Source organism: Candoia aspera, chromosome 4 (assembly GCF_035149785.1).
Source record: "Candoia aspera isolate rCanAsp1 chromosome 4, rCanAsp1.hap2, whole genome shotgun sequence".
Classification (NCBI taxonomy): domain Eukaryota; kingdom Metazoa; phylum Chordata; class Lepidosauria; order Squamata; family Boidae; genus Candoia; species Candoia aspera.
In genome coordinates this window covers 24130501-24143584 of record NC_086156.1, presented here as the reverse complement: position 1 = coordinate 24143584, position 13084 = coordinate 24130501, and the positions used below count along the sequence as shown (strand labels likewise).

Sequence of the window (13084 nt, the reverse complement as noted above, 5' to 3'; positions counted from 1 at the left end):
TTTGTTATGGTCCACACAGTCAAAGGCTTTAGAATAGTCAATAAAACAGAAATAGATGTTTTTCTGAAACTCCCTGGCTTTTTCCATTATCCAGCGGATATTGGCAATTTGGTCTCTAGTTCCTCTGCCTTTTCTAAACCCAGCCTGTACATCTGGCAATTCTCGCTCCATGAACTGCTGAAGTCTACCTTGCAGGATCTTGAGCATTACCTTACTGGCATGTGAAATGAGTGCCACTGTTCGATAGTTTGAACATTCTTTAGTGTTTCCCTTTTTTGGTATGGGGATATAAGTTGATTTTTTCCAATCTGATGGCCATTCTTGTGTTTTCCAAATTTGCTGGCATATAGCATGCATTACCTTGACAGCATCATCTTGCAAGATTTTGAACAGTTCAGCTGGGATGCCGTCTTCTCCTGCTGCCTTGTTATTAGCAATGCTTCTTAAGGCCCACTCAACCTCACTCTTCAGGATGTCTGGCTCTAGCTCACTGACCACACTGTCAAAGCTATCCCCGATATTGTTATCCTTCCTATACAGGTCTTCTGTATATTCTTGCCACCTTTTCTTGATCTCTTCTTCTTCTGTTAGGTCCTTGCCATCTTTGTTTTTGATCATACCCATTTTTGCCTGGAATTTACCTCCAATGTTTCTAATTTTCTGGAAGAGGTCTCTTGTCCTTCCTATTCTATTGTCTTCTTCCACTTCCGCGCATTGCTTGTTTAAAAATAATTCCTTATCTCTTCTGGCTAACCTCTGGAATTTTGCATTTAATTGGGCATATCTCCCCCTATCGCTGTTGCCTTTTGCTTTCCTTCTTTCTTGGGCTACTTCTAGTGTCTCAGCAGACAGCCATTTTGCCTTCTTGGTTTTCTCTTTCTTTGGGATGTATTTTGTTGCCGCCTCCTGAACAATGCTGCCAACTTCTGTCCAGAGTTCTTCCAGGACCCTATCTACTAAGTCCAGTCCCTTAAATCTATTCTTCACCTCCACTGCATATTCCTGAGGAATATTCGTGAGCTCATATCTAGCTGATCTGTGGGTCTTCCCTAATCTCTTTAGTCTGATCTTAAATTGTGCAAGAAGAAGTTCATGGTCTGAACTACAGTCAGCTCCAGGCCTAGTTTTTACCGACTGTACAGATGTCCGCCACCTTTGGCTGCAAAGGATGTAATCAATCTGATTTCGGTGTTGTCCATCTGGTGAAGTCCATGTGTAAAGCCGTCTCTTAGGTTGTTGGAAGAGAGTGTTTGTTATGCAGAGTGAATTGTCTTGGCAAAATTCTATCAGCCTATGTCCTGCTTCGTTTTGTTCTCCCAGGCCATACTTACCTGTAATTCGAGGTGTCATTTGACTGCCCACCTTAGCATTCCAGTCTCCTGTGATGAAAATAACATCTCTTTTAGGCGTGTTGTCCAGTAGGTGCTGCAGATCCTCATAGAACTTCTCTACTTCAGCTTCTTCAGCACTTGTGGTTGGGGCGTATATTTGGATCACTGTGATGTTAGATGGCTTGCCCTGAATTCGAATTGAGATCATTCTGTCGTTTTTGGGGTTGTATCCAAGCACTGCTTTAGCCACTTTACTATTAATTATGAAGGCTACTCCATTTCTTCTGTGGTCCTCTTGTCCACAGTAGTAGATCTGGTGGTCATTTGATGTGAAGTGGCCCATTCCAGTCCATTTCAGTTCACTGACGCCCAGAATGTCTATCTTTAATCTTGACATCTCACCAATAACTACATCCAATTTGCCCTGGCTCATAGATCTTACATTCCAGGTTCCAATGGTGTGTTGATCCTTAGAACATCGGATTCGCCGTTCACCACCAGCACCGTCGGCCGCTAACCGTCCTTTCGGCTTTGAGCTAGCTGCGTCATCACGACTGGGGCTAGTTGAGCTCATCCTCTGTTCCTCCCCAGTAGCATTTTGACCATCTTCCGACCTGGGGGTCTCATCTTCCGATGGTATACCGACATATCTCTGGTTGTACTGATCCATTTAGTTTTCACGGCAAGAATACTGGGGTGGGTTGCCATTACCTTCCCCAGGGATCGCATTTAGTCTGACCTCTCTGTCATGACCTTCCCGTCTTGGGTGGCCCTTCACGGTTTAGCTCATGGCATCATTGAGGTGCTCAAGCTCCAGCACCACGACAAGGTAACGATCCTTTGCGGAGCAATCAAAACTAGATGTAGTAAAACCAGTCTGCTTACAGGAAGCACTAATAATATAGATGAAGCTTAAATATTTTGGACATATAATGCAAAGACAAAGGCTAAATGGAACATTATTTAAAAGTACAAAGCACACACATTCTAAAAAATCATTAAATAAAAAGCAAAATAAATAGAACTAATGCAAAAAATAAACATTAAAGGCAGCAGATAAAATCTTTATTAAAGATATTTATAGATATGTAGCCCAATATCTCACTGCTCTAGCAGTTAAGTAAGGCCTCAAATGTCGACCTTAAAACCTCTGTAAGCTTGTACAGATGTAGGTGATTTTCAAACTTGTTCCCAAATGTTTTTGCCCACAAGGTGAAATAATACACCTTAAGCTGGGAAATGAATAGGAAGCTAAAGTGGATGGCAGCGATAAGGTATAACATGATTTGAAAATGCTTTCTAAGTATACTGCATTTTACAAACTATCTTTGAATACTGAGGTCTAATGCAATTTATGGTAATCAGGGATTTAAACAGAGCATATGCTATTGAGGTGATATCAACTTTTTCTAGGAAAAGCTTTAACTCCTGGACCAGCTAAGGCTTCAGCTAAATTTTTTGCCAACAGATTAATTTCCTAACAGCATACCAACTTTTTAGAGACAGTTTGCCCCTTCAGAGTCATTTGCACATCTCCGTTCAAATGATCTGAAATAAATTTAATTTCCACCCAACACATAAAAATGGCACTATTTGCCATTGTGTGTGTGATAGTTTATTTAATTAAAAATATATGCCACTTTTAAAACACCAAATCCACATGCAGACACATACACATATATAATAAAAGAAGAAATACAGCAAAACAATAAAAAGAATAATTACATGAAAAACATATCACTTGTTGAGATGGGCAGCTACAGAAATTAAATAAACAAACAAATAAATAAAATTGTACATTCTACTAAGCAGCACAACAGTAGAACTGTACATTCTACTAAGCAGAACATTGCTTTATCTGAAATCACCCTCAGTTTCAAGCAAAATAATGTTCTTGTATAAGATCACATCATGTGGTGCACAATTGTGCAGTGACAGTAAAAGAAGATTATTTGCAGAGACAGCAGGTCTTTATTTCTAAAACAAACTATGAAACTTAAACAACAAATCTATTGGATTTATTCTTTTAGTCTGGCTATCAGGTTAAGGCAATCAGGTTAAGGCAGAATTGCTACTCTGAAATGACATTTGTTTTTCTGAAGTGTAAACATGGGCACCCAAGAATGTATGTTTCTTTAAGGCAGAACTGCAGAAGACAATGCAGAAAAGCAATGTGGATTACTACTCTGAAAATTTTTTTTTGAAGTCTATTGTAGTATAAAATTTGTGTCCACTTAGCACAGACTAGCCCTAAATCTGGTGCCATATTGACAGTAGAGTCAGATTCTAAAAATAAACAGTCAACTGCTCTTACTACTAAGATCCTCGGGAAATTGTCACCATCAGCTTCACTATCTAGGCAACACTTTTCTATGGAAGGGGCCAAATTCCCTGAGATTGCAGCATAATCAATCAAGAAGGATCTCTCACCAGCCCGAAGTGAGAATTTAGTAGGGTAATCAGTGCTGATAGATCTATTCAATGGATATAAATTTAGCCTATTAAATGTTTGTAATAAACATACCCCCTTATAGTCTCCTATTATATCCTTAGATTGCCAATAAAGTAAGGGAGAGATTATGCTTAGATCAGGAAAATTGTGGGAAAACTTAGCAAAAGATGTTTTATCATTTGATTCCAGCCTTGCATTGTAATCACCATTACAATTACATAAGCAAAAAGCTATGCAAGTATGAATTTGTTTAGCTAAACTTCTACTTTGGCCCATAAACTGTTAATTTGGAGTAGATTTTCCCAAAGGTGGATATATACATTTACCAGTAATAGCACATAGTTAACTTTTATCAGGACGGTCATTGAATAACACTCCAATCGATCTAGCTGTATGATTTGAGAACACAGCTGAGCTGAGATCTATATTCTCAGACTCCCCCTATCCCCAATCTGCCTCATGTAGTGTAAACATGGGAGCAATATAATTTATGTATTTTTAAGACAAGGGTCTTGTGATATATATATATATATATATATATATATATATATATATATATATATATATATATATAAATTATCTCTTCCGAAGATGTTAGCTTCCTGATTCTTGCTTAAGTGTAAGATTAAGTAGCCAAGTTAAGTAATTTTTCCATCAGTTTTTGTAACACAGTAATATCTTACATTTATATAGTACATTTAATATATTCAAGTAAGTTACATACTCTATCCTTTTTTTTTGAAATGAATCAAATAGAGCCATCTCAAGTTGTTTTAAAACACTACTAAATCTACTTTATCACTAACTCTCCATCTCTAGGAGGTGTTATCTAATGCTACATCATTCATACAACAGCCATCTCAGATTGTTTTAATCTATATACTACTAAACCTCTTGTGTCTGTTTGTAACCTTCAATTGACTGAAACGGTGCATCATAGGGTAACAATTTTTGAACCAAGGTACCTCAAATGGGATAATTAACAGAATGTGTCCAAAATCCAGAACTCATTACTACTGTGGGATTGAAATTTGGCAAAGTTGTGGCTGCTTCAGTACCACCACTCCTTCCAACTATACTTCCCAGAAACCTGTAGATTATGTGGCACAAGGGAAAATGGGAGAGGCACCTGCCCTCTTTCCCACCTCCCTCTAGCCCCTATGCCTAATTGGTTGGCGACAAGGCCCAACAGGCAAGCAGTGATTGGCTGCGATGGAAATGAGACTGAAATTTGAAATCTCTTAACAGTGGTGGATGGCGAGGGAAGGATGAGGGAGTGACTTGGATGCCTGCTGGCAAGATGAGGCTGGCTGGGGTGGGTGCTGGGAGTCGACGGGTGAGCCGCCTTCCTTCCTGGAGGGAGAGGACCCTTGGGGACATGCCAGGATGTGGAGTAGAGGTGCAGTTTTCCTTGCAGTCTGCAGCTCCCTTTGTTCCCTCTCCTCCCAGCAAAGTGGCAGGCAGTTCCACGGGTTCCAAGGAGGAGTTCCAAGGAGTTCTCCAGTTCCAAGGAGGAGAAGTGATTTCTGACTCTCCCTGCCAGCTTCCTACAAGCAAAGTCAATGGGGAAGCCAGCAGGAAGTTGGAAGTTGCTCCTGCTCCCAATGCTGTTTTGCCCACCTCTGGTCATTCTGTTTCTCTGTTTAGGTAAGGAAATATCTCTGAAAGGATGACCCAAAGGGTCACAGGTTGCCTAGTACATTGCTAAAGTCTACTTTATCACAACTCTACATCTCTAGGTGTCATCTAATGCTACATCATTCATAGAACAGGAATACTCTTTCCACTCCTCCTCCATGCACCTTCACCAAATTTGTTCTAGAAGAACTCTAATCCTCCAGGGGAGATTTGTGAAACTTGAGGAAGAATGAATCTGTCCTACCAATGGTGTCTATTTGTTTGTACACAGACATCATCAGACTGTTCTGAAGACGGAGCAGGTGCCTGAATCTTATCAGAAGCATTCCAAGCTCAATACAGCCCCATTTCAAGCTTAAAATATTTTCTGTAAGGTCTGAACAACCTGTGTTTAACTCAAACTGCTGTTTTAACTTTGAAGCGGGGCACTCTAAACAGTTTCTGTTCAAAACTTTTGCACACCCTTAGTATAAATCATTACAGAAAATATATAAATTTTCTTTATGGGATTCAAGTTGAGAGAATGAGATAGACAGAGGTATATTTTTCCACTACTAAGATACAAAGGGTCATTGGCTACAAAAATGTCACATTAATTACAGTTGATAGGCAGTATTTTTTTTAAAAAAAAATGTATATAATTTCTTACTGAAACTAACCTAAGCCTTGATGATGATGATGACTGATGTTAAGATAGTGAGATAGTAGAGTCACCAAAGATCCCATTAATCTGCAGTTATGGTCTATTACTAATTAATTATCTGATATGCAATTAGAAATTTCCAAGCATATCTAAGAAATTAGCATAACTTTGAAAATAACATAGATTGTGGATTCAAGGATGAAAAAACTGTAAATAGTTACAAATTATGACTTTACATTATTTATGGATCAGAACTATTAAGTTTCCATATAGTATTTGCTGAGAAATTGAATTTTAGGGTCTCTCAAGACATTTCAGTTTGGAATTACTAATGCTAAATATCACAAATACTTATCACATAAAAGCCCTAGAACATAACCTTACCACAAGTACCTGGTTCATATCCCACATAGATGGTTGGTTTTATGATGTCTTCTGCTCTTGCCTCCCATGCAAGACTTTTAAAAGGGAACTGAGATTTTGGTGACTGATCTAGCAGTTTCACAACATGGTGTCCAATTGTTTCTTCTACAGCGACAGTAGTCTTCACAATATCCAACAGAATCTTCATCAGTCTGTTACCGGCTTTCTGCAAGGCACATCTGAACTCATAAAACAAAAAGTATTCCAGTTAACATATATTATAGTGTATTATTTCCACAATTTGTCTATTACACAAAAACTAGGCCTTTGTTTTAAATGACGACTTGCAGCGTTATTTAATTGAATCATTTAGAACAAGATATAAATTAAAAATAGGGATGGATTTCACAATTTAGAAATTATGAATTGGAAGCAGAAAATTATCTTCCATAAGTTTGTTTATTGAATTAAAATATTTGCTAGTATCAGAAAGTATATAAACTTTACTTAGGGAACATAATTCTGTTTCAGTAACAAATAAGTTTACCAATTTGCTAAAGCTAAAGTCAAGAACTGAGTACTAAATCCTACCCCACATCTTCCAAGTGTTCATAAAAAAGTATCTCCTCACAAATAATGCTTATCACATTTGATCTTAGATAATAAAAGACCATGATCAAGATTGATACTTTAATTGATTATACTTTATTGATTAGTCTATTTGACCATATCAAAACATCAACTGCAGTAAAATACAATTAGACAAAATGAGGTAAGATACAATATAATGGGATAAAATAGATAGAATGAGATCAAATAGATAAAATATAGTAAGATAGGGTAAAATAAGAATAAAAGATAAGGTAAAATAGTATACAGTAAAATGGAATAGAGAGATATATAGTAAGATGAATATTAAACTCAAAGACAATATTGGTTTAGGTGAATTGTATGCAACCCCAATGAGTTCTATAAAATGTATTCTCTGTGTGAGATGTCAAAAAATGGCAACGTTGACCTGATATCTGCATAGAAGTAATATCACAGATTCCAAGTCCAGGGCAGATGCTAACAATCCACTTTGCAGTCAGAACACGATTGTTTCTCTGCACACCTGGGTGACAGAACGACACTCCACAAAGAAAGCACAGTGACTTTACCAATCCCTGCGGGCATCTTGGATCCAATGGTACTAAAACTCTTACTGCCTCTGTCAGCCCCAACTCAAAATCCACATCTATTATCATCTACTTCCAGGCACAGAATAACATCAGGGTACCAAATAAACAATATGTGAAATGCTACATCCTACATATTACAAATGGTGTGGACAGGTGGATGGGAGTCATTATAACTGACAGCTTGGGACATTGATAATTAACAGAGTGGCAGAACACAAGTCAAGCAAAAAACCAAGGCCATTTGCCTCAGTGAGGGTATAGATTTAGGTACTACTCTTGGGGAGGTGGAGATGAGGAGGCCCAGTCCGCATGAACCTGTGCAACTACAAGAATCTTTGATTCTGAAGCTTCTAGTAAATTCAGAGGGCTATTAGGACATGAATTAAAACCAGAGAGATCCACCAAATCAGACGCTGCCTTAGAATTTTGTAGCTCTTGATTTTTTATAGCAGCTATGGGAGTGCCGAGAGATTTTTCAGGATTACCTTCACTTTGTTGCTTAAAATTGGGCTTATCGTCCTGTATATTTCGTAGGGCAAAATTTATTAATGGCTTGGCTGCTTGACATAGGGACGCGGTGGCGCTGCGGGTTAAACCGCTGAGCTGTCGATCGGAAGGTCGGCGGTTCGAAACCGCGCGGCGGGGTGAGCTCCCGTTGCTTGTCCCAGCTCCTGCACACCAAGCAGTTCGAAAACATGCAAATGTGAGTAGATTAATTGGTACCGCTTCGGCGGGAAGGTAACGGCGTTCCGAGTCGTCATGCTGGCCACATGACCTGGAAGTGTCCCTAGGGACAACGCTGGCTCTAAGGCTTAGAAACGGAGATGAGCACCGCCCCCTAGAGTCGGACACGACTGGACTTTACGTCAAGGGAAACCTTTACCTTTACCTGGCTGCTTGACAAGTTGTCATTAAGGCTTCTCTCAGAACATCTAATCTCTGAAGGATATCGGCCTGCCTTGAGTCTGACAGAGCACCGAAGGAGTTGGTCAGGCTTTCTTCAAGTGAATCGTTTGCCAGCTGTGTAGTTGTAGGATGGGCTAGTTGTTTGCTTGAATGTTTCTTTGGCAGAGGCTCTGCTGCTGAAAAGTCCTTGAAATTGTCTGGGGGAGTTTTACTATTGTATTTTAAAGCGCCAGTACCCTCTTGGCTGTGCTGAGCCACAAGTGATCTAACTTCTTCAAAGTGAAAAACATGAACTGTAAAGATTGAAAATGTACTCAAAAAAGGTTTCATTTTGAAGAGCATGCTGGGTACCACAGACTGTCCAAATGTCAGCAGGACTCGACTATAATTGTCTCTGGATGGAAGCCATTCTACCTTTTGTAAGTTCATAGATTTCCTTTCACAGTGTGAAAGCTGACTTAAGGACTGAATAATGGCTTTTTTTGATCCCCATCTGCCTCTGTTTGTTCTGTTGTCTAAGATTTGCAAAGTTATCTTATTAGTTTGTAGAAGACATTTTCTTAATGAATACTTTTCATCCTTCACTCCTTTCTCTGTGGAGCTGCTTATCTTTTCCTTCCCCCCACTGGCACTCCCTCTCAAAGGTATGGATTTGGAGGTAAACTCTTCCTTTCCTCTGTTGGCTGCATGTAAAGCACAGTCATTTAATTTGGTAGGGTAAACAATATGATTAGGCTGACCCTCAGTAAATTTTGTGAAGGATTCTTTTAGGGAGTCAACTTTGTCCTTAATTGTAGTCAGCAAGTCAAAAATTGAAAGAACAGTCTGTGCAGTTAGTAGGCTATGCCTAGTTATAAAGTCCAGTGCATTTTGTTCTTTCAGGGATTTAGGGTTAGAATCCATGGCACCCTCCTGTATAAATCATTCAGCGGCTGAGCTAACAGCAACTGCCTGTGGAGAGGAAGCATTCTCTATCAGTGACGAGGAAAGGTCTAAAAGTTGCTGGCTTTCGATCTCAGCCTGCAAATCCCACTCAAGCGGGTCGTATCTGTCTGTTAGATAAAGCGGGGAACCGTTACTTACAGGGGAGACTTGCTTGCTTGTAATAAATCTATCAACCTTCTGCTGTTTTAATGGCTTGGCTGGCAGTTGTGTTGCAGACGGCATTCTCTGTCGCTTCTTTCGTTTTCCCATGTTGACCGTGGTAGTAGTTATGATTTGAAAGGTATGAATGGAAGAGCCCATTACAGAGGCTACAGCTTTGTCGCCATCTTGGGGGCGGCCCCCATGATCAAGAGAATATCAAAGATTCCCTTGAATGTAAGAAATGTACTACAGCATCCCAAATATACTGATAAAGGTTTACTAAGCAATTTTTCATGTTACAAGTTATTTTTCAGAAAAAATAGTAACTATAAAAGTATTTTTTGACATTAAAAATACAGTACTTAATAACTAGAACTCATTCAGTAGCATAACATATGTGCTGTGCAATGTGATATATTTTAACTGAGCTCACTGAATTAAATGGCAGTTATTCCCAAATGAATAAGCATGTTTACAGTATGTACCAAATAATTTCCTTACTGAGGAATGAAAAATTTGTAAAGTTGGATCCCATAATATGTGACTATGACCACTAGCTTAGGCAAACAGATAAATCCATGGCAGATAAAGCTATCAATAGCTACATATTATGTCTAGTGCAGAGAAATCTGACAAATAAATAAATAAATAAATCTTCAGTTTTAGAAATGACATGCCTCTTATCTGAAGTAGTGGGGGAATAGAAGTAGGAAGAAGCTCTTGCAATTATACAGTGTTTGTGGGCATTTGGTTGGCCATTGGAGGAACAGAATGCTGGACTAAATGATCCTTTGATTTGATCTAAAACAACTATTATTTTATCATGCTTATTCAGAAATAAGACCGACAGTGTTCATTCAGGACAACTCCCTAAAAACTATGAGTAGGATTGCTTTATTACTCATGTTTCAGAATACCTCAACACCACAACTGTATTTATGGTTTGGAAGAAAATTTCACTACTCTAAAAAAAATGCTTACTTTTAATTAGGATAGGAAAAATAATTAATAGGAATGGATTAATCCACTGGAAGGACAGAGAAACTGAACAAAGAACACAAATTTAATAGTCACTTTAAAAACTAAATTATTTAAGGTAGCATATCTTTAGTTGTTGATACCTACAACCAGTCAGACGGTGTCTAAATCAAATGAATTATTCATTTGATTTAGACACTGTCTGACTAGTTGAAGGTATCAAGAACTAAAAATATGCTACCTCAGATAATTTAGTTTTTAAAGTGACTATTTGTGTATGCATGTAGAAAAGGGGAAATGTAATAATGGAAATGATAAAGTGCAAGGAAGATGGCAAACAGTATTAGAAAGTTTCATTTCATCTCTCAAGTCAAATTATAAATAAACATTTCGAATAAAGGAATGAGTATAATATGGAGTTAAAATTTTTAAAATACAGACAAAGCAATTCCATATATAATACTCAAGCACATGTAAAAGGCTGCTACTGTATAGGTTTAATTTAGTTATTAAATTCTAAATTGATCTGAAAGACAAGGATTCAATCTAAGTCCACTTAAACAAGTCTTGAAATAAAAAACAGAATTACAGACATACTATTTAGCTTGATTTTTATGAAAGCATAGTTCTGTTATTTCCATAAGTCCTCCCCAATTACTGTTCTCTTGATGTTACTGCTATAAGCCTCAAAGTTCTCAGCCACCATGAAATTGTGGAATCTTGGAAAGCCTGACCTTCCCATACCTATTAAACTTATCTTACACAATTTCAGGATTAAAAATATTTCTTCTGCTTCTTGTAGAAAATGTACTTGCTAAATCTGAGACATTTTAGCCTATCTAACAGCTTACCTTTCTTTTGAAAGAACGTCCAGAGAAGTTTGTTCATGTTTTTCTTCTCCATCTTCAACTTGTAAAATAGGCTCTTTAGTTTCAGTCTGACTTACACTTTCATTCTGGGTAAGTTTTGGTAATGGGAGAGAAGAAAAAAGAGACAAAAATCCTGTCATGCTGCAATCACCATACTGTTCTAATTCATGGTGATATTATAACATTAAAAAATAATAATTCACAAGTTTCAAACAATTCTAAATAATAATTAACTATCCTGTAATCAGACATCTAACACTGGAAATGGAAGCACTTTAGTCACTGCCTGTAAGAATTAAATAGTTATGCTAAGTAAACAGTTTCTTGCTTCCCTGTTGGATGTTACTATAGCAATATTAAAATAAGATTTTGCTTTCAATATAATGTCAGCTAAACTCCACCTTCCTATGTGATCAACTCCCATTTAAGTAAATCTGACAATCATCTGGAAATGACCTACACTGCAAAGTCACAATGCTATTCTATCAACGTTCCAGACCAGCAAAGGACAGTCCATGTCAACACTACCTGTGTTTGAGTACTGCTGCTTTTTAGCTCAGAGAGTTGCTTCCCTCTCCCAGATATTAATTGCTTCTTTAGTGATTCTAGTTCATCTAAAAGCATTTGTTCTCTTTCTGTAACGGCATTTTCATTATCTAATGTGACATTCTAAAAACAAAAATGCATCTCATATTAGGAACAGTGCAAATGCAACAATATAAATGTTTATAAAGAAATACGAGCAAAATAGAATTACAATTTTATGCGGTATCAAATTCTCCCATATGATTTAAGATCGACCAACTCACTGGGATTGACTTATCTCCTTATTTGCATACAAATATGGGATTATATTAATGTTATCCCAAGAAACAGGTTTCATCCTCACAGCAAATGCAGCACATAAAATGTAATGCAATTATACTTATGATTTTTTAAGACACCTTGAACCATGAAAGTTGGCCAGATATATGGAATATTAGAAGTTCCAGTTCATATCCATGTCTTAAAGATTCACATTACCTCTGCTAACTGTACTTTAAGATTATCAAGCTCTGCTAGGAGAAGCTCTTGATTTTCTTTCTGCCTCTCCATTTGCTGCATGTGACTCTGTTTCAGTATTTCTGTTGCCTGCTGATGCTCTTGATACTGACGGACAAGCTCTTGACGCATATCTTCCAGACGCTCCTCATGGGACAATATCTGGCTTGAAGTAACAATGCTGGAAGTTGAAACTTCATTTGTAATCTGCAATTTTTGTTCATAAGCGTTAAAAATGGAGTAACAGTCACGTATGAATTGTCATTGAATTGTCAACTCAATGGGCACAGTTGTGAAAAGTAGTTTGCCCTGAAGAAACAGTTAATCCATTCCAGTGGCAAACAGAAGATCCCCAACTTGTATTTCTTATTGTTATGCTCAGTAGAAGTCTGTTTGCTAGGTAAATATAGATAATATAAGAGGGAGGAGGAATTGCTAAGAAAAAGAACAGAATAAAAGAGAACAGAGGCATAAATTATCTTGGCCATGATAATATATATCTTGCTTATGGGTAGGAAACAGAGTTGTAAGTTCCAGTTGGCCACTTTCAGTGCTTTGTCTGTTAGGAATCATTCCATTGTATTCTAATTTCAAGT

General features: G+C 37.7%; 1 protein-coding gene across 1 annotated transcript in view; it reads right to left on the bottom strand.

Moving 5' to 3' along the window:
- AKAP9 (A-kinase anchoring protein 9) overlaps positions 1-13084 on the bottom strand; it is a 125994-nt gene that overhangs the window by 53475 nt on the left and 59435 nt on the right. The window contains exons 18-21 of the mRNA XM_063303609.1: positions 12471-12695; positions 11976-12116; positions 11430-11533; positions 6458-6666 (exon numbers count right to left, since the gene is read on the bottom strand). Of these exons, the coding sequence (XP_063159679.1) occupies positions 6458-6666; positions 11430-11533; positions 11976-12116; positions 12471-12695 (679 nt within the window). The remainder of the gene's footprint in view (positions 1-6457; positions 6667-11429; positions 11534-11975; positions 12117-12470; positions 12696-13084) is intronic.